Source organism: Netta rufina (genome assembly GCF_964035555.1).
Source record: "Netta rufina genome assembly, chromosome: 21".
Classification (NCBI taxonomy): domain Eukaryota; kingdom Metazoa; phylum Chordata; class Aves; order Anseriformes; family Anatidae; genus Netta; species Netta rufina.
In genome coordinates, this window is record NC_140145.1 from 5,784,063 (window position 1) to 5,809,572 (window position 25,510).

Consider the following 25,510-nt stretch of genomic DNA (forward strand, 5'->3'; position numbering starts at 1 on the left):
TGATGTTATGGCTGGTTCTGGCCTGACACATGGTTTTGTAAGATGGAAGGCTGCTTTTTTCCAGACTTGGCTTTAGGGAGCAGCAGTTAGCTACTCCAGACATCGGTCTCCTTGCTCACAGAACATGAAGCTAAAGCTTGCTGCAGAGTACACGGTCTTCCCAGATTAAGAGATATGCTCTAACATTTCATCCACTGAACCAGTGATCTAATATTCCCTATTTTAGCTGTGCTTCAGAAGATACAAATCTATAATATCCTCCCTCACCTGTGAGCAAGATAGCAAGGTTATTGAAGAGCCTTAAAAAATACAGTAGTTTTCATCCACCCAAAGATGCTCTGGAAAACACTTACTGCGACAAATTATGTGGGTCCCCTATGCTTGTCATATCATCTCTTTAAAACTTCCAGACCCTTCCACCTTTGCCACTGTGGGTCAATAATAAAAACTGCCACCTTTCTCCAGCAGTTACAGGATCCACAGAAACCCCTCTTCTCTTAGAAGACCAGCAATAGCATACACATCTCTTTGGAAAAAGAAACCATGTCAAGGTGCAAGATTTCCTGCCATTTCATACCACTTTTAATACAGCTGGGTATTAATTCACATCACCCACTACCTCAGTTTTGCTTCATACACAGAGATCTCCTGTGAACAGCCCGTACTAAGAGGCTGCATTGCTGCTGCACAGCCTTACCCTGTCTGATCACATGTGGCCTGGTTGTCCCACTGACACCGATGCTCATTTAAATACATTTAAATAAAACTGACAATTCAGTTTCAGGACAGGTTTATTTTCCTTTGATCCTTCCTGTCCTTTCCAATTTACCTGTCTGTTGCTCAGTGAGAAGCTGAGCAGAGACCTGGCACAGAATACTGGCTGGTGCAGCCTGACCTGCCAGTGGAGCAGAACTCCCAGCAAGTTCTGCGCCATCCTCCCCTGTGATCCAGGAGGATTCACTAACTGAACAGCACAGACACTTCTCCAGGGCCTCTGTCCCTCCTTCTCCCAGGACTAATACCTGTTCCCCTCTCTAGATGGCCCCTGGATGTCCTCCTGTCAGCTCTTGGCAGCCTTCTCCTCCATCTCCCCCATACCATGCTGCACAACGCCGTCCCTGCCAAACTGAGATCTGGCCAACTCCACAGCAGCTCCAAGACCTGCGCAGAACCACCCACGTCTGAGCCTCACAGTTCTGAACTGCTGTAATTACTCTTTTGAATGTTAAATTGCTCTTTAATGCCTATCTGACTAGCAGGCATTAAGCCCACGATGGTGCCAGGCTCAGCAGTTACCTGGCAGATTTTTAGTGCTCCTGCAGATGGCTGCAGAATACCAGCTTGAATTTGACTGCTTCTTCTAACTGGGCTGTCTTCAGTAGTCAATTAAGTATCAGTTTTTCAGGTTTGTTGCTGTACAACAAAGCTCTGAAGCTGATTCAGGTTACAAAATCATTCTCTTTTATCTGCTTTTTAACTGCATTATCAACGCAATGATGGTCTAAAGATCAATGAGAAGAAGATTTGTAAAGGACCACCAGCTTTATTAAACCAACCCTTGGGTTTACATATTAATTGTGAGTTCTGTGGTCATGAACAAAGCATCCTCAATCCATGATACTATTGCTTAATACAATTACAGCAATGTAAACAGTAGCCCTGGAGTTGCCAAATACATCATTGTCAGAACTTGACTTGGCAAATCTTTTCAAGACCATCTAGCCACATTCACTTCTCACCTAGACACTTCAAAACGGGTACATTAGCAACTGAGTTGGCTTCCCCACTTCCTCAACAGAAAGCACTTGGCTTCTCACTGTAACTCTGCTCCTGGGTACATACCCCCACAGACGCTTCCTTCTCCACAGGCAGAGAGAAATGTATGTAAAGTTGTCACCAAAACCTGGAAGAGAATAAAAAATTGCATTAGAGTAGCTCCATATCTGCACTTGCTCAGTTAGCCCTGTATTTCTTCCTGCACTTCATCCCCACGCAGTCCCACGGGTTTGGGTTAACCCAGCCCTCACTAACTTCTAACTATTGAGTCAGATGTCGGTGTAAAGTTGCCGTATTTCAAAAACCAGAAGAATCTAAAATTCCCTGTGTCTGCCCATGCAGTCTGTGTGTTTCTATTCCTGATGACCTTTTCAGGTACTTTTTAGAGAGTCTTGTGACATCAAGGAGGCCTTGACCAGCCTGAACTAGTGGGTGGCATCCCTGCCTATGGCAGGGGGCTGCAGTTAGATGACCTTTAAAGTCCTTTCCAACCCAATCTGCTCTATTATCAAAGGAGTCATTTGAAAGTAAAGCATAGACTAAAGATATCTGAATGGTCCATCAAGGCAAGAAGATCGCAATTCAGTTTAACTCATTACACTATCTGCATGTTTGCTGCGGCAAAACTGTTCCTGGGCTTTCCGAGTAGAGATATACACCACTTCTTACAGCTGGAGAATCTGCTCTGCTTCACAGCATTTAGTTTTAAAAACCTTGAAAGCTGAGTCGCATTATTCTATTTCCAATGTAGAACTAAAGATTGGTGTCTGTAGCACAGCTTAAGGAAAAGAAACATCTTGTATATACTAGATGAATCATTGTGAAACAGCCAGAAATTGTGCTGAGCTGCACTCGGCTGTGGGATCCCTGCCTAGCCCCTTCTGAGGGTGTAAAGGAAGAAGTGTTCCCAGGATCCTTCTCTCAGAAAATCCATGTGCATCACATGCAACAAAACCCATCTCCACTGAAGAGTTCCAGGGAATGCCTCATTATGCCTTTTTTCCCCAATATGGAGAAAACACAGAGGCAGAGTGTCTGGAGGTTTATAAGCCGTGGCACACATGGTAGAAACACCAAGAAACCCCTCTCACTGCAAGCTCTGTGCTATATCTGGTGTTGCAGTAGGATGCATGAATCCGAACAAGTATTTGCACTGCTCACTTTTCAAATCAACATTGTTTTTGTACTGCTAAACACCACTGCTAACAAATCATAGTATTTTTCCACTGTTTTTTTAGGGTGCATCAAAACATCTCAGGCAGCAGCAAAATTGTTTGCTCCGGATGAGCTTTGCCTAAACAAGCTCAGAGAGAAGATTACGTGATCATGCCCTGGTCAGAGCAAAGACGCAAGGTCTCAGCAATACCAGTTCAGAGAATACTTCGCTCATCATTGCTTCGGGCAAATCTATTTCCATTCAGCAAGGAGCTCGCTTCCAGGTCAGGAACTAGAACAGCGAAGTTCCAGTTCCAGGTGTGGGAATTTTATTTTTTTTTCCTGGAGAGAACAAAGAAACAGCAACACACACAGAACTTCTGGATTTATTTTCAGGAACACACGGCTTTCTACAGGGCAGAATTTCGGACAAATTACCGACGTCCCCAGGAGGTGAGACAGCAGCGGCTGTTCCACGACCGACAAACCCATCCCCTGCTTGGTACCTCTGCCTCCTGCACCCAGCTCCACGGTGGTGCTTAGTGCCACCAGCAAGTCTCTGTGCTCCTCTCCACACACAGCCTGTGCCACCTTGTTAGCACCGTTTCTCCTTCCCAAAGGGTTAGCTAGCCCAGCAGAAGCCCTTTCTCCCCGACACATTTCTATTCACCTCTGCCCCACCAGTTAACAGAGCAGGCATTAACCCAAACTCTGACCTGCCAGCACACACACAGCACGCCCTGGTTTGTGTTTAATACTTGTCCACGGCCACAGAGCATTTTTTCTCCCCCCAAAACCCCTAGTGTGGGATAACATGGGGCTGCAGCACCCTTAGCCATGAGGGGAGGGAGGAAGGAAGCTGAGGGGGGCTGAGGGGAGCTGAGGGGGGCTGAGGGGGGCCGGGCTGGAGCCTGGGCGCGCAGCCCAGCAGCTGGGACCCCAGGAGGCCGAGGGGAGCCAGCAGCGGGCACAGCGGCGAGGAGGAGCCCCTCGATGCCAGCCGGGCGCCGTCCCCTTCCCCTCACGACCTCGTCCCGTGCTTCCACCGCCCCTCCCGGCCCCGCCATCGCCTCCGGACCCCGCAGCGGCCCCGCTCCCGGCCCCTCCGCCCGCCCTCCCGGCCCCGCTCCCCTCACGGCCCCGCTCACCCAGGCACGGCCGCGCCCAGGCGGAGCTCCCCGCCTCGTCCCGCCCCCCGCGGCGGCCAACAGCCAATAGAGACGCGGGATTCTACCGACGGACGCGGGAGACCGCCAATAGAAAGCGAGCTCGGGGAGCTCGGGGTGGAGGCAGCGTTTCCCGCCTCGAGAGGCCTGAGGAGATGGCGGAGGGGGGGCGCGGCCATGGCTGGCGGCGGGTCCTGCTGGGAGTTGTTCGCCTTCATATAATCATATAGGTTGGAAAAGTCCTTCAAGATCATCTGGTCCAACCATCACCCTACTGCCAATGTCACCCACTAAACCCCTAAGCACCACGTTCAACCTTCCCCTAAACACCCCAAAGGATGGTGACACCACCACCTCCCTGGGCAACCCGTCCCAATGCCTGACTGCTCTTGCTGAGAAGAAATTTCTCAAATTTTCTTAATTTCCAACCTTGCCCTCCTGCCTCCTCAGCCATATAGTGACGTATGCCCCTAATCCTTTCCAGCCCTGAAGGCTCCCTTCTAAGGGCTGCAACTGCTCCAGCAGAAGGGGGAACGATGGGCTTGGGGATCGCTGGGAAAAACATTTAGGGAAAAGAAAAAAAAAAAAACAACCACGAGTGGTACAATAAACAAAAATATTCCACCAATTGAACAAAAGGTGCTTTGAAAAGAATAGTCTTACCATGGATTACTAGAGGAGTCAAAGCAGTTGTTTGAATGGTTAAGGCCAGCGGGGTGGATGGCATTTGCTGTAAGGTGCTCGGGCAGGCCGGCAGTCAGTCAGGCCGGCAGCCAGTCAGTCGGTCTGTCCCTCTGGTGAGCACCAATTTGCCAGAAATTCCTGCCGAGCAGCCTGCACCTTAGTGTTTCACACTGAGAGGAGGGTTCTAGCCTTGCTCTGGACTTTTCTGCGCTGGATCAAGAAGAGGATCTGGCCAGAGGGGTAAGTACAGTTCTGTGATGTAGAAAGGAGGCACAAAGAGAAATTCAGGAGTTAAAAATGCATATTTATTTATTTATTATTATTATATTTTTTAGCCTGCCCACACATCTGTTGGTTTCATTCTGACGCTGTGCCCACATAGAAAAATACGCCTGCAAGGAAGGTAAGGAAGTCACCAGGAACTGGCGGCAGGCTCCATTAAAAAATTAACCAGGAAAATCCACACTCTGCAATGAATGAACAGGAGCCTGGGGCACCAGAATGCAGCCCGTTCTGTTAGCGCCTGCCTCCCCCTCCCCTGGTCATTTCCCCGAGGCAGTGGGGAGGGGGAAAAATAGAGAAGGGAGAAGAGAAGACAAGTGGCAGAGCAATGGAGGGCAGCTGATATATTGCTCCCAAATTTTCCTTCTAAAAGTGGCCATTTTATGGCTCTCAGAAACTCTTCTGCGGCAGGCAGGCTCCCGTTCCTGAAAGCTAGCAGCAATTTTAGCACAGCGACTTTCATTTTCGCTTCACGGCACAGCAGTGTCAGCTTTTGTGCAACAGAAAGTATTATTGCTATGTTTGTTATCATCCCGGATACAGCGTTTCTTTTACCCTCTGTGGAAGCAAGAGGTAAAAAGCGTTTTTAATCTGTAAATGAAGCTGTATGTCTGCTCACAGTCAGACTGTTTATATTTTACTTTCTGTCCTGGAAGTAAGTTTCTGCACAGCCTTGCACTAACTTGCTCTTTTTTTCACATTACTCCGTCTCCTCTCTTCCTGTCTCAAAAAATCCACAGCTTTGCTGAGCAAATCAGGGCACATGCATCCACTGCTGCATGAACCTTCTCAAGGCTTTGGAACCAAGGCTGTTACCTTCCTTGATTTCAGTCTTCTCACTATAACCCCAATCTCAGTGTCTTTGCTGACATTTCAACCCGAGGAGGGAGGTATCACTGAGGATGCTCCAAAGTTGCTCCTCTTTCACAGAGACGAGTTCTGAAAACAAATTAACCTATACCAATTTTTAGCTTCTGCTGAAAATTGTATATGGGCATGATTTCAGTATAAAATTATTAGCTTTAGCATACTCTATCAGTACAAAAAGGTAAAATAATTGAATCTCCTACTGCAAATACTGTGACTGTAGATAAGCAGATCGTATTTTCTGCATGAGGCTTTCTAGCTTGCTATCCTGCTTCCCAGCTTCCAGAACTATGGCTATCTGATTTTGCAGCTCTGAGGTTTAATGAAAGGTTAGCCTTTCAGGCTGAGCAAACAATGCCATATGTAAATGCTGTAGGTTGGGGGATTTCTTCTAAGATTCTTTTTTTAATTATTTTTTATTTTTTTATTTTTCCTTTGCTCTGATTGGAAGAGTGGCAGAGGGCGGGAACTAGCTCTGGAGGACTAGACTCTTACAAAACCCGCTCAGGAACTTTGGATAGAACTAGAAAGTTCCACCGAAGTCTGTGGACGCCGTGCATGCTTGATCACAGGTAACACAAAGGAAAAGAAACCAAAATCGGCAGAGAAGAACCGCAACCAGCAAACAAGTAAGCGTAACTTCTCTGAGATTTTAATGGAGTGGGCAGATTGAGAAGGAGAAAAGAAATGAGATATACTGTATGCTTTGTCCTTTGCTTCCGCCATGCGAAACTTATTTATGGATTTAAAATTGATATTTGAGATTTGTTGATTTAGCCCAGAACTACGAAAATGAGGTGTGGTGAGTCCTTTCCTCTGTTAAACTGCTGATAGTCTGAGATCCCACCGGTCAGCCAGGTTGTCCCGCTGCAGGAAGCTGGAGGGAAACTTGATGAGTATGAGAACAGTCCCCTCCGAGGCTTCAAGCAGCTGCTCTGCACAGCATCCCTATTGCAGGTGGTTTATTAAATGTGTTCATGGCCAGTGGGAACAGAGGGTCTCCGTACGGCTCTCTGGTAGCCCTCCCAGTGTTAGGAATGGTCTTCATCAGAGTCCCTTTGCCTGGGCATTCCGGTCCCTCTAATGTTTGCAGTTAATTTCAATGCAGAAAAGCTGAAAAGATGGATTAAGCCCCAAGGCTGCTGTGGCACAGCTGAGTCTCACTTTGTAGCCCCCTGACTGGCAACCATACAGCAAGTTGCTTCCTCTTCCCCCATCAGAAAGCTGGCAGAGGCAGCTTTGCTGTCTCCAGGTTTATCTTACCTGCAACAGCTTTGAGTTTAGGCTTTTCAGTGAAACACAGCTCTGACCCAGCTGTCTCTCCTGGCCTGTGCTCATGGGCTAGCTGGGCAAGAGGTGACAGACGGGAGGAGGAGGAGCTGTGCAGTCTGGGAATTTGAAGACAGTGATGAGTCCAGCTGTAGAAAAAATATTCGAGGCTGTTTCTGCGTTCAGAGGGACTGACACCAGCAAGGTACCTACAATCCCCCATTCTCAGGGACAAAAATATAAACAAGTGGACACTGGGGCCAAATTTCCACGGAGAGGCTTTTGGATTTTCGGCAAGCGTTCTATTTTGGAAGTGGAAGAGACTCCTTGTTGTTGTGCAGTAAGCACTAAGGGGAGCACCAGTGTGTGTGAGAGAGACTAGCAGCTGTGGGTTACTGAAGGATGCTGCTGCTCTGGCTCTATCAGAAGGTGGCATAGGGAAAACACAAGGACTCCCCAAAAGCAAAGCTTCAAGTACATTTGGGGCTGGAACAAATTACTACAATTTATTCTGCATCTCTTATCCCTGTAATTGTGCGTTTATTGTTCAAAGGATAGCCTCTGTTTAGCTAATGTTTTTTTGGAACTCTTTGGAAGATTGATGTTTTCACATAAATGGTAAGCATTTTTTGTACAATTGTTTCAGGTCCAGAATGGCTCTTGAGGGCCATCAACCGACGCAGTGGGTCTGGGTTGATTCAGCAACAAAGTATCCTGAAGTAGTTTTGAACGTAGGAAAAATATGTTTTGGTGAAAAAGCAAGAAAAAAGATGCCAAAAAACTCAAAACAAGATCAAAAATACACCCTTGCCTCAGCAGTGTGTGCCTTGCTAAACTCTGGAGGAGGTGTGGTAAAAGCAGAGATTGAAAACGAAGACTACAGCTTACAGAGAGATGAGATCGGACTAGATTTGCATGAAATTTTTCGATCTCTTCTTTTGTCTGCAGACTTGGCAAAATACTTGGACTTCAAACAGCAAGATAATTACCTTTTGATTTTTGTTAAAACATGGAGCAGTGAAAAAGCATCCCTAGAAAGAAAGCCACGTATCTGTACCCTGAGCAGTGGGTTATATTCAAAATGTGGTGCTTGTCTTTCCCACATGACCCTTACTGAAGCTACTTTGTTCCTTGAAGAAAAACAAGATGAAGCCAGGAGAGAGCTTAGCCCAGGAACACCTGCCAAGAAAAGTAAGGCAAGTGATGTTGAAGAAGACATGGAAATTGTAAATGACACTGTTGCAGAGTTATTTAATAGGGACCAACTGCGATACAGAGAGACACTGAATTTCACAGAGTCAGCAGATGTGGAATTCAAGCACTATTCTACTGACAACTTCTTGAAGCGTGTTAAAGAAATATTGCCTCAGTATATCTCTGGATTTGCAAATGCACGTGGCGGGTATTTATGGATCGGTGTAGATGACGACAGGAGAGTACAGGGATTCATATGTGATGATAAGGACCTTGAAGAATTAAGCCAACTAATCAAAAACAAAGAGTACAAATTAAAGGTCTTCCATTTTTGTAATAGAGGATATGAACACAGCATAATGTGCGAACACAAAATCTTCAAAGTATATGATGAGGCTGGAGAGCACCGTGGCTATGTCTGCGCTGTGAAGATTGAGCCATTTACTTGTGCCGTGTTTGCAAAAGACCCAGAGTCGTGGCAAGTGGAAGGTACCACTATCAGGAAGCTGAACGCAGAAGAATGGGCCGCGTGGATGATCTCTGCTGATCCAGGTCCAAAAGACCCAAGACAATCCCCTTCTGTTCTCCATATTCCCTTTTATTTTCTTAAAGTTGAGCCTGGTGATCTTTCTAGGTCCCTTCTAACCTGGGCTGTTCAATGATTTTATGATTCTTGTTCCTCATCTTGTTGTTTTCCTTAGGTAATTTTACTTGCTTTTCAGTGTTCTTTGTGGGCCTAACCAAACTAAAAATTTTGACCACTCATGGTCAATTTTGACTTCATGTCCTTGGTAAATACCTGCCTTTCTGTTACCTTTTGTAATGCTGGTTTCAGGCTGCAGTGACTAGGCGTGGTGACCAGCAGCTTGCTAATACCAATGCTATCGACTGCCTTTGCAGGTCTCTATGCCTCAAGGTGACAAGGACTGCTTTGGAGGTTAGACCCCAGTACCTGTGTTATTGTACATAATGGCCAGAGTTCAGTTTTTGGTTTAGGGCTGAATCTTTACTTTTCCTCCTTTTCTTTACTTTTCTTTACTTTTTGTGACATTCTCTGATGCTGCTGCCAGTCCAGTAGGCAGAGAGCTGTGGATGGAGAAATCGTTCATTGGCCAGTTCTTGGGCAGTGAAAGGGGTATCACTAATGGAGTTAGAGGTCACAGGGGCAACTAATGAGGCAAGAAAACCAAGAGTAGCTCCATAATCGATGGCCAGGGCCCATTCTGTTGCCAATCAGCTGCTGCCCACATGAGTTCTAAAGTTTCTGTTTGTTCATCACTTTTTTTTTTTTTTTTTTTTTTTTAAGAAGAGTGAAAGTTTTAAAACCAGCATGATGACTGCTTGTGCCCCTTGCAGTAAGGGGCAGCAAAAGCTCACACTATATCACATTTTTATTTCTCTTTTCCAGATCTTTCAGGGTTGTCTCAGACCTTTACATTAGCACTGAGTCTGTCAGAGGGGCCACCCCTTGCCAAGCCAGTTTATTCGCACCAGGGCCTTGACAATGTTGATGATCTCTGTAAAAAACTGTTTCCAGGTAGGTGTACACATTGCTTTCACTGTCTGATAGGTTTACATGATGAATCTCAAGGCTGTGGTCGAGGTCAAAGATGAGTTTGAAAACATTCTTTAAACAGGTGAAAAAGCTGGAAATGTTTTGCAGCTCTGACAGCAGTGTTGCATTCAAATGTCTGGTGTGCCCTTCCTCAAGTACTGGTATTCTGCAGGACATTGCTGTGTATACATGACAGAGCTCAGCTAGCTGAACTTCTCTGGGGACTGTACACAGCCATGCCAACGTCTTTTCACAATCCAGTGAAAACGGGAAAGATGGGAGGAAAAGTTTATGTGGAATCAGCCTAAAATAGGAGAGGTGACTGGGGCTGGGAACAGAGTGGAGTGTCTGCTCCCAGTTACAATCCAGTGTTTCTGTGGCATTGCGAGATCAGCCAGGTGTCCAGAGGCTTTTTTTCTGATTTCTTTGTTAATCTTCATTTCTCTGTCTGCTAGGCCAATATACTGAGAAAGGTTGGCATAAGCTGGCCATGTGCTAATGTTTTTAGCAAAGGGACTGATATCTGGCTAGAAAAAAGGATTAAGTTCCCCGAGGATGCAGTCTTTGCAAAAGAAACTAGAAATACATGGAGTGGGTGAGGAGAATTTTGAAGAAGCAGAAAAGGGCTTTCGGGCAGTGAGGGTCTGAATTTGTAACCTTTCAGCACTATTAATTCCCACAGCATCATTTCGGAGGGCTAGGTTTGCATATTTTAAACTAACACCAACTATTTCTTTTGCTCTGTATTGATAGTAAAATCCCGCAGCATAATATATACTCCAGAAAAACTCACTGAAGACCTTTTTCAAGAGCATCCAGAGTTGCAGATTTTAATGGAAGAACAATTGAGGCAGATATCTGAGGGAATTGTGATATCTTCCAGAAGCTGGGCTGTTGATGTTGGTTTGCCAGAAAACCGAGACATAATTTGTGACATTCTTGTACTAGCCAAGGATTGGCCACCTATCCTCTACACGGTCTGTAAGCATCAGATCTCTAAGGATTTGTTTGAATACTCGAAATGCACAGCCAGGAAGCTGAAGGAGAAATTAGTCAACACTGGGGGCTATATTCACAAGCTGTGTATAATACCAAAGCTACTGATTTTGCCTCCCGTATTGAACCATGGAGAAGAATGGGTTCTGAACATTCAAGAAATGTATCCCCAAAACTACAGCCTAATCGAGGGAATAAACTTGAAAGTCCTCTTGCGTTCTCTCACAATAGCTTTGTTGACTTTCAAATCCTTTTTAAGTGATCGTGTTGGTTCTGAGGTTTTGAACGTCCTGACCATGAAACAATACCAGCTGTTGTCAGAAAACCTCCACAAAACTAAGAAGCTGTTTGTTTACGGTCTACCAGGAACAGGAAAAACTATCGTGGCGCTGAACATCATAGAGAAAATAAGAAATATGTTTCAGTGCGGACAACAGGAGGTTCTTTACATATGTGAGAACCAGCCTCTGAGAGATTTTGTGATGTAAGTCCTTCCTCCAGTTATTCATTTCAACATGTTATTGTTTGACCTTCATTTTTAAAATAGCTGGGTACTGATTAGCATATTTGGTACGGTGGGTATAGCGTTTGAAGTGTGTATTTGGGATGCATTTTGAATAAGGCTTGATTTTTGTTTTTTCTTGACGTCCTGAGCATGTAGTAATAAATATGATTTAAATATCATTGGCATTCACTTCCTTCTGGTCAAGTAACTAGTAGTTTACAAGACAAAGACATTGTTTTTAATCTGCTTGTATTTCTTCTGTAGACAGAAAAATATTTGCCAAGCTGTGACGAGAGTGGCCTTTTTGAAGAAAACCTTTAATGATGTGAAGCACATAATAATTGATGAAGCACAGAATTTCCAAGTTGGAGACGGTGACTGGTATCAAAAGGCCTTGGACCTGACTTCATCACCACACCTCCCCGAGCCTGGCTTTCTCTGGATTTTCTTGGACTACTTGCAGACAAGTCACCGCTTCTCAACTGGTCTTCCAGAACCAAGATGGCACGATCCTGTTGAGTCACTAAACAAAGTGGTTCGTAATGCTAACAGCATCTTTTGCTATCTAAAAAACATAATGGAGAAGATTGTAGAGGACCCTGCTATAAATATTCCACAAAAACATTTACAGAAGTTGTTACGTACAGCCGCATGTGCTTCCGCTGTGCCTGGCTCTTGTGAAATAAAAAAGGAAACGGACAAAAATGAAATAGCAGAGAATGTGGCAAAGTGTTGCTGCATGTACCTTAAGAGCGGTTACTCTGAGAAAGATATTGCTATTCTGTGCTACAGAGATGACAAAGTAGAAGAATACCGTGAAATACTGACATTAAAAATGAAGAAGAGGAAGTTAAAAATATTCCTAGGAAAAATGGACAGAGGACTAGAGAGTCACATGATTCTTGACAGCTTCCGTCGTTTCTCTGGTTTAGAAAGACCTATTGTGTTTGGTATTGTTCCTAATCCCCTTCCATCCCAGGATGAAATTTTTCGAAATGTATTAGTATGTGTGGCATCCAGAGCTAATTTAAATCTACACCTGTTCTATGAGTACTGGTGATATGAAAAGAAATCACTCCTGTACCTACATGTATAGTACTGCTCAGAACAGCACCAAACAGCACAGGCATCCAGTGTCAGAAGCCATTTTTAAGAAGAGCTTTCATTCAGATAGCCAGAAAAGTAAAATTGAGGTCTTCTGTCCATGTTTTAACTAGCATACAAATAAATAGCTTTTACAGGAGTAGCTTCCCACTCAACTTCAGCAAGTCAGAATGGGTTAAAACCACCCAGTTATGCCAAAGTAGTTTTAGTGGGACAAGAAAAGGTTTGCTTAACTGCCTTTATGTACCAATAGGATTTTTGTCTTGGTTTCAGACATGCTGGTTATGTAAAACTCTGTAGTTAGGTGCGAAGTACTTGCAAAGGACAGATCTCAAATTCCTAAAACTGAGCATATAAAACTGAAGGCTAGTTGAGAGCAACCCATGAACCTTCATATTGTTTTCCACTACAGAATGACCTACGGTTCATCTGGTTTGGGAAAACACTCTGATTACCCAGCTAGCATAAAGCACCAACAATATTATCATGTGTGTGTGCAAAAACAAGACATTGTAGACAGCTGGAATCCATTCTTCAAGTAAATTTGCCTCTAAACTGTCAAACCTATTAGCTTAAACATTCTTGCTTCTCTAACTTCTGGAAGGTAGAGGCACCTTCCACTTTTTTCTTCAGTCAGCAACTAGGAAAGACTACCCATGTGGTTTCTTTCATGATCCCCACACTTCAATCACTTAATCATGCCGTGCCTATCAGACAAGGATCACTGACAATTATTATGATCAGAAATGGTTGAATGTACTTCATTTTTAGATCATTGTTGATTGTAGTTACTGTATACTCAGATTTCTGTTCCCCTCTGCTAATTAAAGCAAAAGTCTTTAAAGTCTGTGATCAGTGTGCATAGTATGCGTAAAGAATCTGTACTTGATTGTAAACTTCTATAAAGTAAAAATTTAATTTGATCACCTGGTGTTCTTCTCATTCTTCTTTCCTAAGTGAGATAGTTTCAAAATTCCACGTTGAGCCCACTGCGTGCCCTGATATGAATGCCAGCTTATCCCATTAGTGCTGCCTCTTCAGATAGCCTATATTCACAGTGCCTTCACACGTTCTTTTGAGCAGCATTAGATTATTTTGCAAGTGGTGTAAATTCAGCTTGTGCTCACATTGCTGGATATGAAGCAAACTTGAGATTGGGAATTGCCCTAGATCCTCCATTTGCTTAATTGAAGCAGAACAGTAGAAATTCCACATGGAACGAAGTAATAAATTTATTAAAAGTTCATCCTCCAGCCTCAAACTCTGGCACACCACTTAAAAACATTTAAAAATACCATAAATGAACAACACAAAAAAAAAGCACACAACTAACAGCCAACTTCTTTTCTGAATGCAGGATGGGATGCAATTAAACCTCCTCCTGGTTCCATCATTGGTAGCAATTACTGAAGTACCAGGAGCTGTGGATGGCTGCAGAACCAATTTCAGTTGAGTTTTCTTCAACAGCCCCTGGCACATTCCCAAACAACCAACTCTTTCCATAGCTAGGCCTTGAAACTTTTAAGTATTATCAGCTGAATGGGGACAAGGAAATAATTTGCACCATCCAGAAACTACTCAGATGGACATCTTCCAAATTTCTGATGCAAATGTCATCCTTTCCCTAATACAGTTTCTGATCTTCTAAAACTGTCCCCCAGCTCTAGTCTATGCCTTGACAATGGGAATAAGTTTTCTTCGTGGCTCTGTTCTCCTCGTTTCCCAGTAGCTTTTTTTTTTTCTCCCCACTCAGCCTTTTTCAGTACTTTTCATTTCCTCATGCTCGAGAGAGAGGTTTGATCAGTCCATAATCCATGCATTTTGTGAGGCAATCACGTGCTACATTAATGATGTGCTGCTTCTTGGGATCATCTTCTTGCTTGCCGATGAAGGTCAGGATCTCTAGGAGCTCTGTCTCCACCACCTTCTTTGCTAGCTCTTTGTCGGCGCTGATTAAATTGAAAGTGATGACCAGTCCACGGTGCTGCACTTCCATGTTATCGTGCAAGCAGAGCCTCTGCAGGATTTCAAGCCACTGGGTGGTCTTCAAGGAAGGGAGATAGCATTAGTACTGGTTTGAAGAATACCTCAACCAAGAACACAAGTTTGGCGAGGCATGTCCCAGTGGAAGAACAGGGACTCACCTCTTCATACTTACGTCAGGTATGGTTAGTTGGTTCTGTATCTAAGGAAACCTGACTCCAAAATTGTGAACCCCTTCACATATCGCCCGCCCCCCTCCCCATCAGGAGTTTTCGTGACCCTAGCACCACATAAAACAGACGTTCCACATTTACGCTGCTGCATAATCTCTGAGCAGAGAATCTTGCTAGAGAAGCAACACAGCTGAGGTGACTGGAAGCAGTCCACTCCCCCCAGTAATTCTCCTGAGCCCCTCCTTTGGCTCGATTGATGATTTGTATTCGAACAAACCCCAGTGTCCAACATCAGCATGTGTGCCACTAACAGAGGGTTTGTCAGCCTCAGCTATTGTTATGCAGGGTCTGCACTCAGGACTAGAGATCTCTGCAGGAAGCGGAGATGTTTTGGTACCTGTGAAGCTCAATACATTACTGATCAAGCTCTTTTAATTTCTGAATGAAGCAAGGTTTGGATTTCAGGTTACGTATGGCAGGTTTTAAGGATCTCTATTGAATGCCATTCTGCATTCCTAACCTTGTTTGACTGTTAGTATGCTGGACCTCACTTGAGGAATAGCTACATAAAAATGTTTCATCTGAGATGAAGTCTTGGAGGCTGATATAAACAAGACTGTTTTACTTTGTGCCTGAGTGAACTAGGAGCATGCACACCTGGGTCTCAGCTTCACCACTAAGCTCCTTGTTAGCCATCTGGTAGACTACATCTTCCTTATGAGCATTTTCACTGAGCCAGGCCCTTTTCAAGGTTACCTCTACACTGCCAGCGATTCTACTGATGGTCTTACCACTTCAGTCATCTTAGAGCAGAGTTTCTTTTGTGCTGCTGTAAGCATGGCCAGGGCTCCTGCTGCTGCCCTCTGCACTTTCTCATCATCCTCACCACACAGTAACACCACCAACTTCAGCCGGTCATTTCCATCAGCCACAAACCGCTCCTGTACCTGAAAAACACCACATGATATCCAGAGACAACACAGTTATGCATGCATCACTGAGGTGGCTCACGAGCTGGTGCATGGAGTCAAGTCTGAGATGCAGAGTGAGTTACCTCCTTGTTGACCACCAGGTTGCACATGCACTCTGTGGCTGCCTGTCGAAGTTGGTCATGGTTCTCAAACATGTAGTTTTCAATGTCTGGCAATGCCTTCTCCTTGACTATCTTCATCCTGTGTTGAAGAGGAGTCAGAATAGATTATGGGACATGCCATAGTCACACTAAAATATTAACTGCAGACAGAGGGGAGGCAGGGAAGGGCTTGACATAAATCTGTGCCCACGGCTCATGAAACTCATGACACATGCTTCATCCCTTATCTAATTCCAATTGAATTCACATTGTTTTTCATTTTTCTAGGGGAGAACATGCAATTATTCTTACTGATTATTATTATATTAATGTTTCTGTTCTAAGACCTTTTTATCTCTGCCAAAGGTAGCTCAAATTAATCAGTCTTTGCAGTCCTGTAAGAAAAGCATTGAACTGAAATTCACTCCTGATAAAAAAAAAAGAAAAATGACTCCTGATAAAGTGTATGGGAAAGAAAGGTAGGTCAAAAAGCAGGTACACTCACCTAAGTTTGTCACTTCTTCCTGAGAAGTTAGTGAGACCTAACAGAGCCTCATAATTCTGGAGGCCATCTCTCTCTGTGTTCAGCAGGCTGACAAGAGGCCTCACCACTTCATACACCTATGACAGAGCATGTTACACATGTCACCCGCTTTTCCAGCTTTCAGATCTTGGCAATTTCCATTTGCTAATGGAGTTAATTATTATATATATATATTTTAACTTACCCTCTCTCCTGGGAATGCTATATCTGGATTGGAAATAGCAGCAATTTTTGCCAGAGCATGAGAAGCCTTTATCTTGCCAACATCTGTACCTTCGAGAGCCAGAGGTATCAAGGCCTAGTGACACAGAGGAAAGCATTAAATGCCCCTGAGAAGATTCATGGTATTGCCTTGATGTATGCTAAGATAAGTTTAAAATATCCTAAAGATTTGACTCTTGGAGAAATGGGTCTGGACAGTAGCCTACAGTGATGTTTTCCATTTGCTCTCATACATGCACCATGCCAGAGCTGGAAGCTGACAAACAGTTATTTCAAGGTTCATTAGAGGTTCATTGCAAGCTTCATTAGAGGCTTGCAGAGGTAAGACTGCAGCCAGTCTGTGCCCCAGGGGCTACCAGGACAGCTCAGGCTTTTCTGCCACCTTCCCTCACTGTAGTCTCCTGACAGACATTAGATGCACATCAGGCAGATAAGAATCATTACCTTTCCACCACCTTGAGCGACGATGGTCCCACGGTCCTTGGGGTCCTCACACAATGCAAGAAACACCCTGCAAAGCACAGGATTGCTCAGTGAAACAGCCATGCCAGACGGCAATAACCAGTACGGGTGACTAGAAATTCACAACGCAACCTTGCAAGACAGCCCCGTAAGCCAGCTTCGATGCCAGCACGAGCATTTTTATGAAATAGGTTAAGAAAGGCTTTGTGCTTAAGCCTTTTCTCCACCCCCGTTTCATCCTGCCCCCATAGGCACCACCCCGCAAACAAGGAGCCAGCCCAGGCACCCATCTCAGGCCAGCACCCCTGGCTCCCAGGACAGAAGGCAGGCACCTGGCTATGAGCTCCTTGCTCTGGTCCGTCAGGATGGCACTGTCTGCCTTCACCATGCAGGCCAAGGCAGAGACGACGCCGGCTTTCAGCAACCGCTTCACTCTCTTCACAACGAAATCTTTCTTGTCCTGGCAGGGGGGGACATTGGAAAGGGGTCAGCCCCTCAGCAGCCCCCATCCTGCTCGACTACAGCCAAGCCTGGCTGGAGAGCACAGAGATTGCAGCCTCGTAGCCTGGGAGCCAGGAGGCCTGAGATCTGTGACAATGAATACACTGAAGAAAATCTTCAGATCTGAGCATCTCCCCCAACCTACCTTTGGATGCTCCTCAGGCACGTGCTGCTTGGAGAATTTTGCCAGTTGTACCAGCTCCGGGACCAGCTCCTTGGTGTCGTAGCTGTTGGTGCAGTTCACCAGCGCAGAAGCCACAGAATACAGGATAGTCTTGTCACTCATCTGCACAGAAACATAGAAGTTCATGTGAGGGTGAAGAGAACATGGCAGGGAAACATGTCCCCAGACTGCAAGCCACCATGGTGGCAGTCCTAGCTAAGTGCCCATTGGCTTATCCCCAGGTCAGGGAAAAATGGAAATTAAGGTTAAACAGGATGTGGTCTCATCAGATGCTGTCCAAATCTTGATGCCTTTGTTTTTTGTGCAGGAACACCTACTGATAGTAAAGGTAAGAGTGACTTTCCACACTCCTGGGAGAAGACCAGGATGAGAACAAGCTTGAGGTGTCTCAGCTGCTGAAAAACTGAAATTTTGCTAGGCTAGATACAGATGAGACTTTGGGGTCACAACTTTACTGGCTTGGGGAGACAGTGTTACTCTGGAGAGCTTGATGCTACCAAAGGAGTGAGAGAACAAGGTAAGGGGGAAGCACCTTGGCTAATTCAAACATAGCTTGCAGGGCTTGCTCGTCTTCCACGAAGTCATCTTTCACATCTGCATCAAGGGTCAGGTATGCCAGTCCTTCCACGGCCCACTTCCTGGTGCGGGCATCAATGGTGGTGTTGCACAACCACCTGGAAGAGAGAAATCCGAATTTATCTCAGGAGCCAGCACTAATTTATTTGAGAGGAAAAAACTAAGATGGGCTGAGAACTGCGTCAGGCCTGAACCTGTACGTAGGTCCTGCTGCAACTCCCTTCTGGGTCCCTTGAGACAGGACCTCCTCCCATGGCCCAACGCAAGGGACCTAAAGGCCGCAGGGAAGAACAGATTAGGACAGCTACACAGCACTGAGGCAGGGGGAACACCAGCTGCTTGAGGCTTTGAAGAGCTCCAGGTCCTGGAGCAATGGCCCCACGGGCATTATCAGCTGTCAAGCAGCAACAAGAAATGAAGGCAATGTGTGGGCAGGATCTCATGGGGAAGGAGCAAATTGCATTTTGAGAAAGTATGGAATAACAGGAGAAAAGACAAGGTAAAACTCACTTTCGGCACTGCTTGGCCAGCTTCTCAGTGGACCCCTCAGCAAATTGTCGAAGTCCATAATCTGTTCCTCCTGCTGAGCCCAGCTTGCAGAGACCCTGAGGAGGAAGAAGAAAATACACCAGGGAGAAAGGTTCATTAATCCTCCAGTGGTGCTGCCCAGAATCAGCCTAATCCCATATCTAAAATTTGAAGTCAGGTCTAAGAGGAAACATCCCAATACCCAGGAGATTTTTTCAGCTCGTAGCACAGCGGTCCAATTCTGTGCTCTTATGGGATGTCTTTAACCAGTTTTGCCTTCTATGTTGCCAATAACCCCTGTGCTTTTCTGGTCTGCTCTCTCCCCCTGTCTTGCAGGGGAAGCACCAGAAGCCATCCCCCAGCTGCGAGGGGTGACCCAGCACGTTCCCAGGACCTCCTCCCTCTCCCAAGTCCAGGGGCACGGTGGGGAGCAGGGCAGGTGGAGAAGAGGCAGGGGGCTGACATCCTTACCACCAGAGCTCGGATTTTGATCTTCTCATTCTTGGTCTTCTTGTAGATCTCCTTCAGGAGCGTCACTCCGTTAGAGATGATGAAAGTGGCCCGGCTCAGCTTGGTGGAGGCGTGGATGAGGGCTTCCACAGCCACCAGCTGGTCAATCTCCCTCTCGGACCCACACAGGGCAACCATCATCTCCATGACTCCCTTCATGCCCAGCAGCTTGTTGCCTAAGTCGAAGGGCCCTTGCAGAACCCCAGACACCATCTGGATGGCGTGGAGTGTCTTGTCCATGTTCTGGGGGTCGATTTTGCTCCTGCATGGGACAGAGGGAGTCAGCACATGGCTCAGTGGCTGCTCACTGTTCTCATTCCCTTGGATAGCTCTTTGTGGGACAGGGAATGTCCTCCACCAGATTGGGGGCAGTTGGAAAGCTAGACCCACTGCTACTGCACCCCATGGGAGAGCTAGGGCACCAGGAATGGTGGGGTGCGGCATGGAGAGATGTTCAGGTTGCCTGAGGGATCCCCCCTGCCGCACTCTGTCAGGGGAAGCAGAGACATAGAGAGCAGTTTTGTTTCAAGAGGGTAACAGGACCTTCATTTCTCTGCTGGATTTCACTCCACTGGTGAAATATGTAGGTATCTGGGACACAGCCCAGCCCAAATCCATGCAAAGGTCGTGATCCAGCAGGTAGGAGTACACGAGGATTTGAGGACCCATGCTGAGGAATCGTGCAGGACCTCAAGCAAATCATCCCCCAGGGCCTTAGTCTGGCATCTAGCTGCACTGCCAGAGCCCGTCGCTTTCTTTAGCTCTCCTGCGCCCCGAGCCCACCCGACTCACTTGATGTACTCCTCGCAGATCACCCGGTAGTTGTCACGCTCCGGGTCGCAGCGCAGGTCGTCGTACAGCTTATTGAGGAGGATGGACGCAGTCAGCTGGGTGTTCTCTGTCAGCGGCAGGCAGTCAGGCATCTCAGGAATCTGGCCCACCACTTTCAGTATCTTTTTTAAGCCTGGGAACAATGAAGTGATAGGGCTGCTAGAGCAGAGAGGGCCTGGACAACATTTGGGATAGTTTGCTGGGTTCTTGCAACAAAACAACCATCTTAGTTTTTCATAGCCTAATCACGTAAGCTGTAGACAAAGAAGTTATTGAGATATTTACTGGGACTTTCTGCTGGTGGGTTGTGGGTTTGCAGCATGGAGCATTTATCCAGCTCTCGGAGAAGCAGAACTGTGCCGTGGGGCCCCAGCTGGGTCAGGAGGCGTTGAGCCCCCTGACCTCCCAGGCTGGAGGCTCTTACTGGGGAGAAGTCATGACCTTCAAGTGACTCTGGGTGTCTCAACCCTCCTTTTGCTAGAAGCATTATTAAATAACTTTCACCAAAATGGTAACACGCACACATTGGAATTGATATAAAACAGCCCACACATTAACCCTCCCCCCTTTAGAAATTAAATTCAAGCATCCAGGAAACCCAGTGGTTTTTCATCTCCTCCTGCCTAAGGCACCCAATTTATGCAAGCCAAATTGCCCTAACATTACAAGCGTCAGCAAATACACTGGAATAAACTAACTGGAGAAGCTTAAACCAATTCTCTGGAAACTGAAGAGATCTTGTTGTCATACATGCTTTTTTTTCCTCTTAACCTTAAAACTGTTTCCTGCTAATAAGCTCTGAATTTGCTCCAGGCTTGCATGCACCAAATAAAAAAAAAACGAGTGAATTCATTTTGTAGAGAGGAACAGTTTTCCACCTATTCAAGCAATAGGCAGCTCCATGCCTCCCAGGCCAGAGCAGGAACGGAGGGGAAGGACTCACCGTTGTCAATGACAAAGATGGTCCTGCTGTTGTCGTGGTCTTTCAGGTCTTTCCTCGGTATGTTCTTGTTGAGGAGGTTGAGAGCTCGGTCTCGTCCTTGCCCAGACACTTTCTTACTGACCAACATATCCAGCAAACGTGTTGTGATCATCCTCAAGTCTTTTTTAGTATCTACAGAAGCAAGGCAGTAGCAGCCAGTTAGGAGAAGTTTTCTCTGAAAGCCGGCAAATCCAGTGAAAACCACTCAAAGCCACCACATGGCTGCAATGTAGGTGTTTAAGGCAGAGCAGAAAGCACCTGTTTCTCCGGATAGACCAAGGGACTGCACATTACCTAGCACCAGAGCCTCCTCCTTCCCGTGGTGCTCCTCTTTGCCCTGGCCCAGCAAGCAGTCAGTGATGGTCTGCAGGAGGTTGCAGACAGCCAGGGAGATCTCCTCGTTGTCCACCGACATCCACATACAGATGCTGTCGATGCCCAGGTAGTGCAGAATCGCGGTGGCCTGGCCCCAGAAAGGAGAAAACCAAGCAGCAGTCAGCAAAGGGGAAGAGCCTGTCCTTCCTGCATGCTTTACAAAAGTCAGGCTTGGCTCGTAAAAAAGAATTTTCTTGGGTGAATCCTGAGTCTGCACAGGGCAGTTTTGCTTTTTAGCCTTATATTCATTTATAAAACAACTCCTAAAAATCCAGAGTTGTCAGAAATGATGGGCTATTTACACTGAGGATGGTGAGATGAGCACAGCTGGGGCTGGTCCCCACACCAGGTGGATAACAAGGAGACAGTTTAGTGCAGGAACCTGTCCTGGCTGCCAGCAAACCCCGTGTCATCACACAGCGGCCCCATGCATGGTGACACCAGCAAGTCAGGGGAAGCGTGTTCAGGACGACTCTGACCTAGTGGGTTTCACAGCACAGCCTTCGTGCAGGGGACAACAGTTAAGGTTTCAGAAAGCAAATAGGTGTCCACAGCACTGGATTTTTATCTGAGGTGTTATCCATCTTCTGTCATGTTATAGTTTCCCCCCCTCCTCCTTCACACCACTGCACGGACATCCATGCTCATGTTGGCTGGAAGCAGGAGGTGGACACACACGTGTAGCAGACGGGACCTCTCATGGGCCATTTTGCACGACAAAAACTTGATTTCAAGCTAGATACTAGCTGGCTCAGACTGCTGGGACTTCCCTTGCGACCCCTTACAGGAATCTGAACTGTCTTGCAGATCCTCCCTGCTTTCCTTCCTCTAACAGAAGTCTCAGGCAAAACTTCCCTGCAGAGACCAAGTCATTTGTTGCTTTCTTGAGACCCATGGCAAAGGACCGGGGCTTGACCCAGCCCTGCCCACCACCACTAGTGGTGATGACATCCTAAATTTTGCTTCACCAGCACACAGAAAGGCACCACGAGGAGCACAGCTTTGACCTCAGGGGTCAGGAGCGCAGTGATAGGATCAGTTTCTTTGGTCTGTGTTAACCCACTTCCTTATTTGTCTCGTCTTCCCCAGAGTTAAAAATGCCATTTGTAGGATTTCATTTTTTTCCCTGCAAGAAGCGGAAGGAGAATAAATCCCCGCTGCTCACAAACATTGCCGACGATTGATTTTCCACTCCCCAGGTGCAAGACAAGAGCAGTGAAGGTCCTGAGCACCCCGCTGCTTACCCGAGCCTTATGTCCCGTGCACATGCCCGAAAGTGTCCTCACGGCTGCCAGGATCAGCTCAGCATTTTTGGTTTCTATCAGCTGCAGCAGCAAGCTGACCCCGTTGTTCTGGAAAATCCTCTCAGCGCCCGCTTCCTCCCGCCCCAGGACTATGAGGTTGTTTGCAGCCTGGTGGGGGGAAGGCAAGAGGACACGTTAGCAGCACGACCCCAGCCTCCAAAACTCCTCCACCAAACTCCCAGACCTGGGATGTGCTGGTGGGAGCTGGGGGCGCCCAGCTGGCAGGAGAAGTGCACAGCTCTGACCCCACCGAGAGGTTTCTCCAAGAAATCGCATCAGGGGAAGGGAAGGCGGCCTTCAGCTCCTCACAGGGGCCTCTGGTGTTAAACAACAGCAATTCGGGCAAGGCCGGGGCACTCCTCACCTTCTCTCGTTTCTCCTTCTCGCTGTTCTCATCCAGCAGGATCTCAAACATCTTCTGCACCCTCAGGTCCGTGGAGAACTGAATGCGCAGCTGTGCCAACAGAGAGCACGGAGCGTCAGAGGCAGAAAATCAAGAGGCAATTTTTCCTTTTCCCTTCAAGACAACCACAGGCCTCCGACTAGCAGGCAATGAGCTGAACAACAAAGCAAGTGTAACGTCTCAGAAACAGACACTGGGGCCCAAACCCTGAGCCATCATCTGAGACCTCGTGGTGCTTTGAGGGGCAGGGAAGGGACACAGCTCCTCCGTGGAGGGCCCAGTCCACGTGGGGACTGCCAGACCCCGTCTGAAGCCAGTCCAGCTCCTCACCAGGACCTTACCGAGATGTTCAGGGCCAGCCCAGCCTCGGGAGCAAGCTGTGAGGCTTTTTAATTTACCCGTTCAATCTGACCCTTTGATTTCCATGCTTCAAGTAGGAACTTCCAGTTCCAGAGCCTGTTTATCCCCCTACACTGCTGTAAATTTTCGGTATGACCAATGATCCAGCAAGACCCCAGAGCAAGCAGTGCCCTCGGACTTCCCACCTCTGGGCTGTGAGCCTGGGACTGCTCCCCCCAAATTTACCTTCTCCTGGATGTCGGCCCCCAGCCGCCTCAGGGTCTCCTGGAAGTTTTTGTTGCGGGGCTCGATGGTAGCACATTTCTGAGCATCTTTGAACGCTTGGTCCAATTTCCCCAGTTTTTCCAGAGCTTGGCTGCGCCGGTACAAGGCCTTGATATCCGAAGAATTGATGTCGATGGCTGGGAAAGGGATCCGAAAGACCAGGCATCACAGTTTGCTTCTCAGGAACCCCCCATGTAAATCATGATCTGCTTCACAGCGACTGCAGCTCCTGAGAGCAGTGAGTGTGAAAAACAGCTCTACTTTCTAAAATCTGCCCCCTCCTTACCTCTCGATGCATCCGAGGCTGCCTTGGCATATTCCTCCTGTCAAACCAGAACAGCAATTTGTTAGCAGTGGAACTGCATGGAATGTCCCCGCTGCTGAGGCAACTGTGGCCTCTGCTCCCACTAACTGGACACCCCAGTGAAACCAGTAGGAGCCTAGGGAGGGGGGGAGAGAGAGCTCTGGAGGAGGTTTAGGTCATTTCTCATCACTGATGGAGAGAAAAGAGGAAAAGGTCTGCGGGATGGGTGAGACAGCAGACACTGCTGCAGCAACAAACGGCAGGCAGCAGTGGAAGAGGGGATGCAAACAACCTGCTAAAACCTTGCGGGCAGCTGAGACAGTTTTGGTACAGAGCTAGCAACTCGTTTTGCTGCAGATCCGTGACTGTTTTGTGCTGAGACAGGCAGCGAGTGATACCCCTGCACCCCCAGGCAGGGCTCACAGAGCCCCTGTAAGATGGGGCAGGGTGGCTGCCGAAAGCTTGCACTCCAAAACGGTTAAATGGGACCATCGCTGAGCTAAACTGGTGTGCTCAGCCCTGTGGGGATGGAAAGGGGGAGCTTTCCTCACCTTCTTCAGGAAGCACGCCGCCCTGTTGCGGTACAGCACTGCCTGCAGCGCCTTGTCCTTGCTGAGCTTGATGGCCTGCGTGTAGCTCTGAGCGGCTTTCTCGTAGTCGCTGGCCTGGAAGTATTTATTGCCTTCCTCTTTCAGCTGGATGGGATCCTCCATCTAGGGGGCAGAGGGAAAAAAAGAAAATAAATAAATAAATAAAAAGATGCATGTTTTAGGCTGTTTGGGAGTTTTAAGGAAAAACATGGATTTTGTGCCCATTCTGTTTTCTGCTGCCCGTGCCAGCAGGGTCGCCCGCCCACGCCGCCGAGCTGAGCTTCACCATGAGCCCAGCGAGTAATTACCACACACATGAATAAAAGCAGATTACCGGGCTGAAGTGTTTGGAAAATCAAGCTGCTCCTCAAAGCTGTGGCTCCTCAGAAGCTTTTCCCACAGTTGTCGATCCTTAAGGGCCAATTAATAAATGGAAAAAAAAAAAATAATAACAAAAAGCAGCTCGAGAAGTCCGCCGGCACTGCGTAGGGTCCGTACGGCTCAGGAAGGAGCTCCAAGTTTGGGCAGGACCTGGCAGCTCCTGGTGCGTGTCAGTGTCACCTGTCACAGCAGCCTGTCCCCTTCCCGTGCTATATAGTGCCCGGGGAGGGCTGCGAGCCAGGGTGCCAGCAGCCAGCCCAGCTCGGGGGGGACACACCGTGCACGGGGACGCGGCTCCCTGCAGAGAGAGGGGATGCTCTCCCACCCGCCGGGATGGATCTCAGCTTTCCTCAACCTGGGGAGCTGCACAGGGCAGGGGGAGCAGGAATGGGAGGGCTTTGTGCCAAA

At 47.1% G+C, this 25,510-nt stretch overlaps 3 protein-coding genes across 3 annotated transcripts in view; 1 reads left to right on the forward strand and 2 right to left on the reverse strand.

The window, feature by feature from the left end:
• The window catches only part of AP2B1 (adaptor related protein complex 2 subunit beta 1), an 80,302-nt gene extending 78,411 nt beyond the window's left edge, over positions 1 to 1,891 (reverse strand). The window contains exon 1 of the mRNA XM_084299725.1: positions 1,843 to 1,891. The gene's annotated coding sequence lies outside the window, so the exon portion shown is untranslated. The remainder of the gene's footprint in view (positions 1 to 1,842) is intronic.
• Positions 1,892 to 7,852: 5,961 nt separating this feature from the next.
• Positions 7,853 to 12,843, forward strand: LOC311217680 (schlafen family member 9-like; the record flags this gene model as incomplete). Its single annotated transcript, XM_084299933.1, has 5 exons — positions 7,853 to 8,945; positions 9,802 to 9,930; positions 10,897 to 11,428; positions 11,714 to 11,988; positions 12,827 to 12,843. The coding sequence occupies 5 exons, from the start codon at positions 7,853 to 7,855 to the stop codon at positions 12,841 to 12,843; spliced, it is 2,046 nt and encodes a 681-aa protein (XP_084156059.1).
• Positions 12,844 to 13,767: 924 nt separating this feature from the next.
• Positions 13,768 to 25,262, reverse strand: UNC45B (unc-45 myosin chaperone B). Its single transcript, XM_084299630.1, has 20 exons — positions 25,056 to 25,262; positions 24,683 to 24,844; positions 24,114 to 24,150; positions 23,789 to 23,964; positions 23,165 to 23,254; positions 22,741 to 22,908; positions 21,416 to 21,584; positions 21,083 to 21,253; positions 20,101 to 20,272; positions 19,270 to 19,570; positions 18,781 to 18,875; positions 18,227 to 18,368; positions 17,656 to 17,796; positions 17,342 to 17,469; positions 16,992 to 17,058; positions 16,510 to 16,623; positions 16,287 to 16,402; positions 15,764 to 15,881; positions 15,501 to 15,656; positions 13,768 to 14,597 (listed from the first exon to the last, which is right to left on the reverse strand). The coding sequence occupies exons 2-20, from the start codon at positions 24,842 to 24,844 to the stop codon at positions 14,331 to 14,333; spliced, it is 2,790 nt and encodes a 929-aa protein (XP_084155756.1). The 5' UTR covers positions 25,056 to 25,262; the 3' UTR covers positions 13,768 to 14,330.
• Positions 25,263 to 25,510: the final 248 nt, after the last annotated feature.

Bases quoted from the DNA above. Each gene is read 5' to 3' on its own strand.
- UNC45B (XM_084299630.1), bottom strand. From the start codon at position 24,844: ATGGAGGATCCCATCCAGCTGAAAGAGGAAGGCAATAAATACTTCCAG. The intron at 23,965-24,113 runs GTAAGGAGGGGG...TCCCTTTCCCAG, and splicing joins AGCCTCGGATGCATCGAGAG to CCATCGACATCAATTCTTCG. The intron at 20,273-21,082 runs GTGAGTCCTTCC...CATTGTTCCCAG, and splicing joins CATCTTTGTCATTGACAACG to GCTTAAAAAAGATACTGAAA.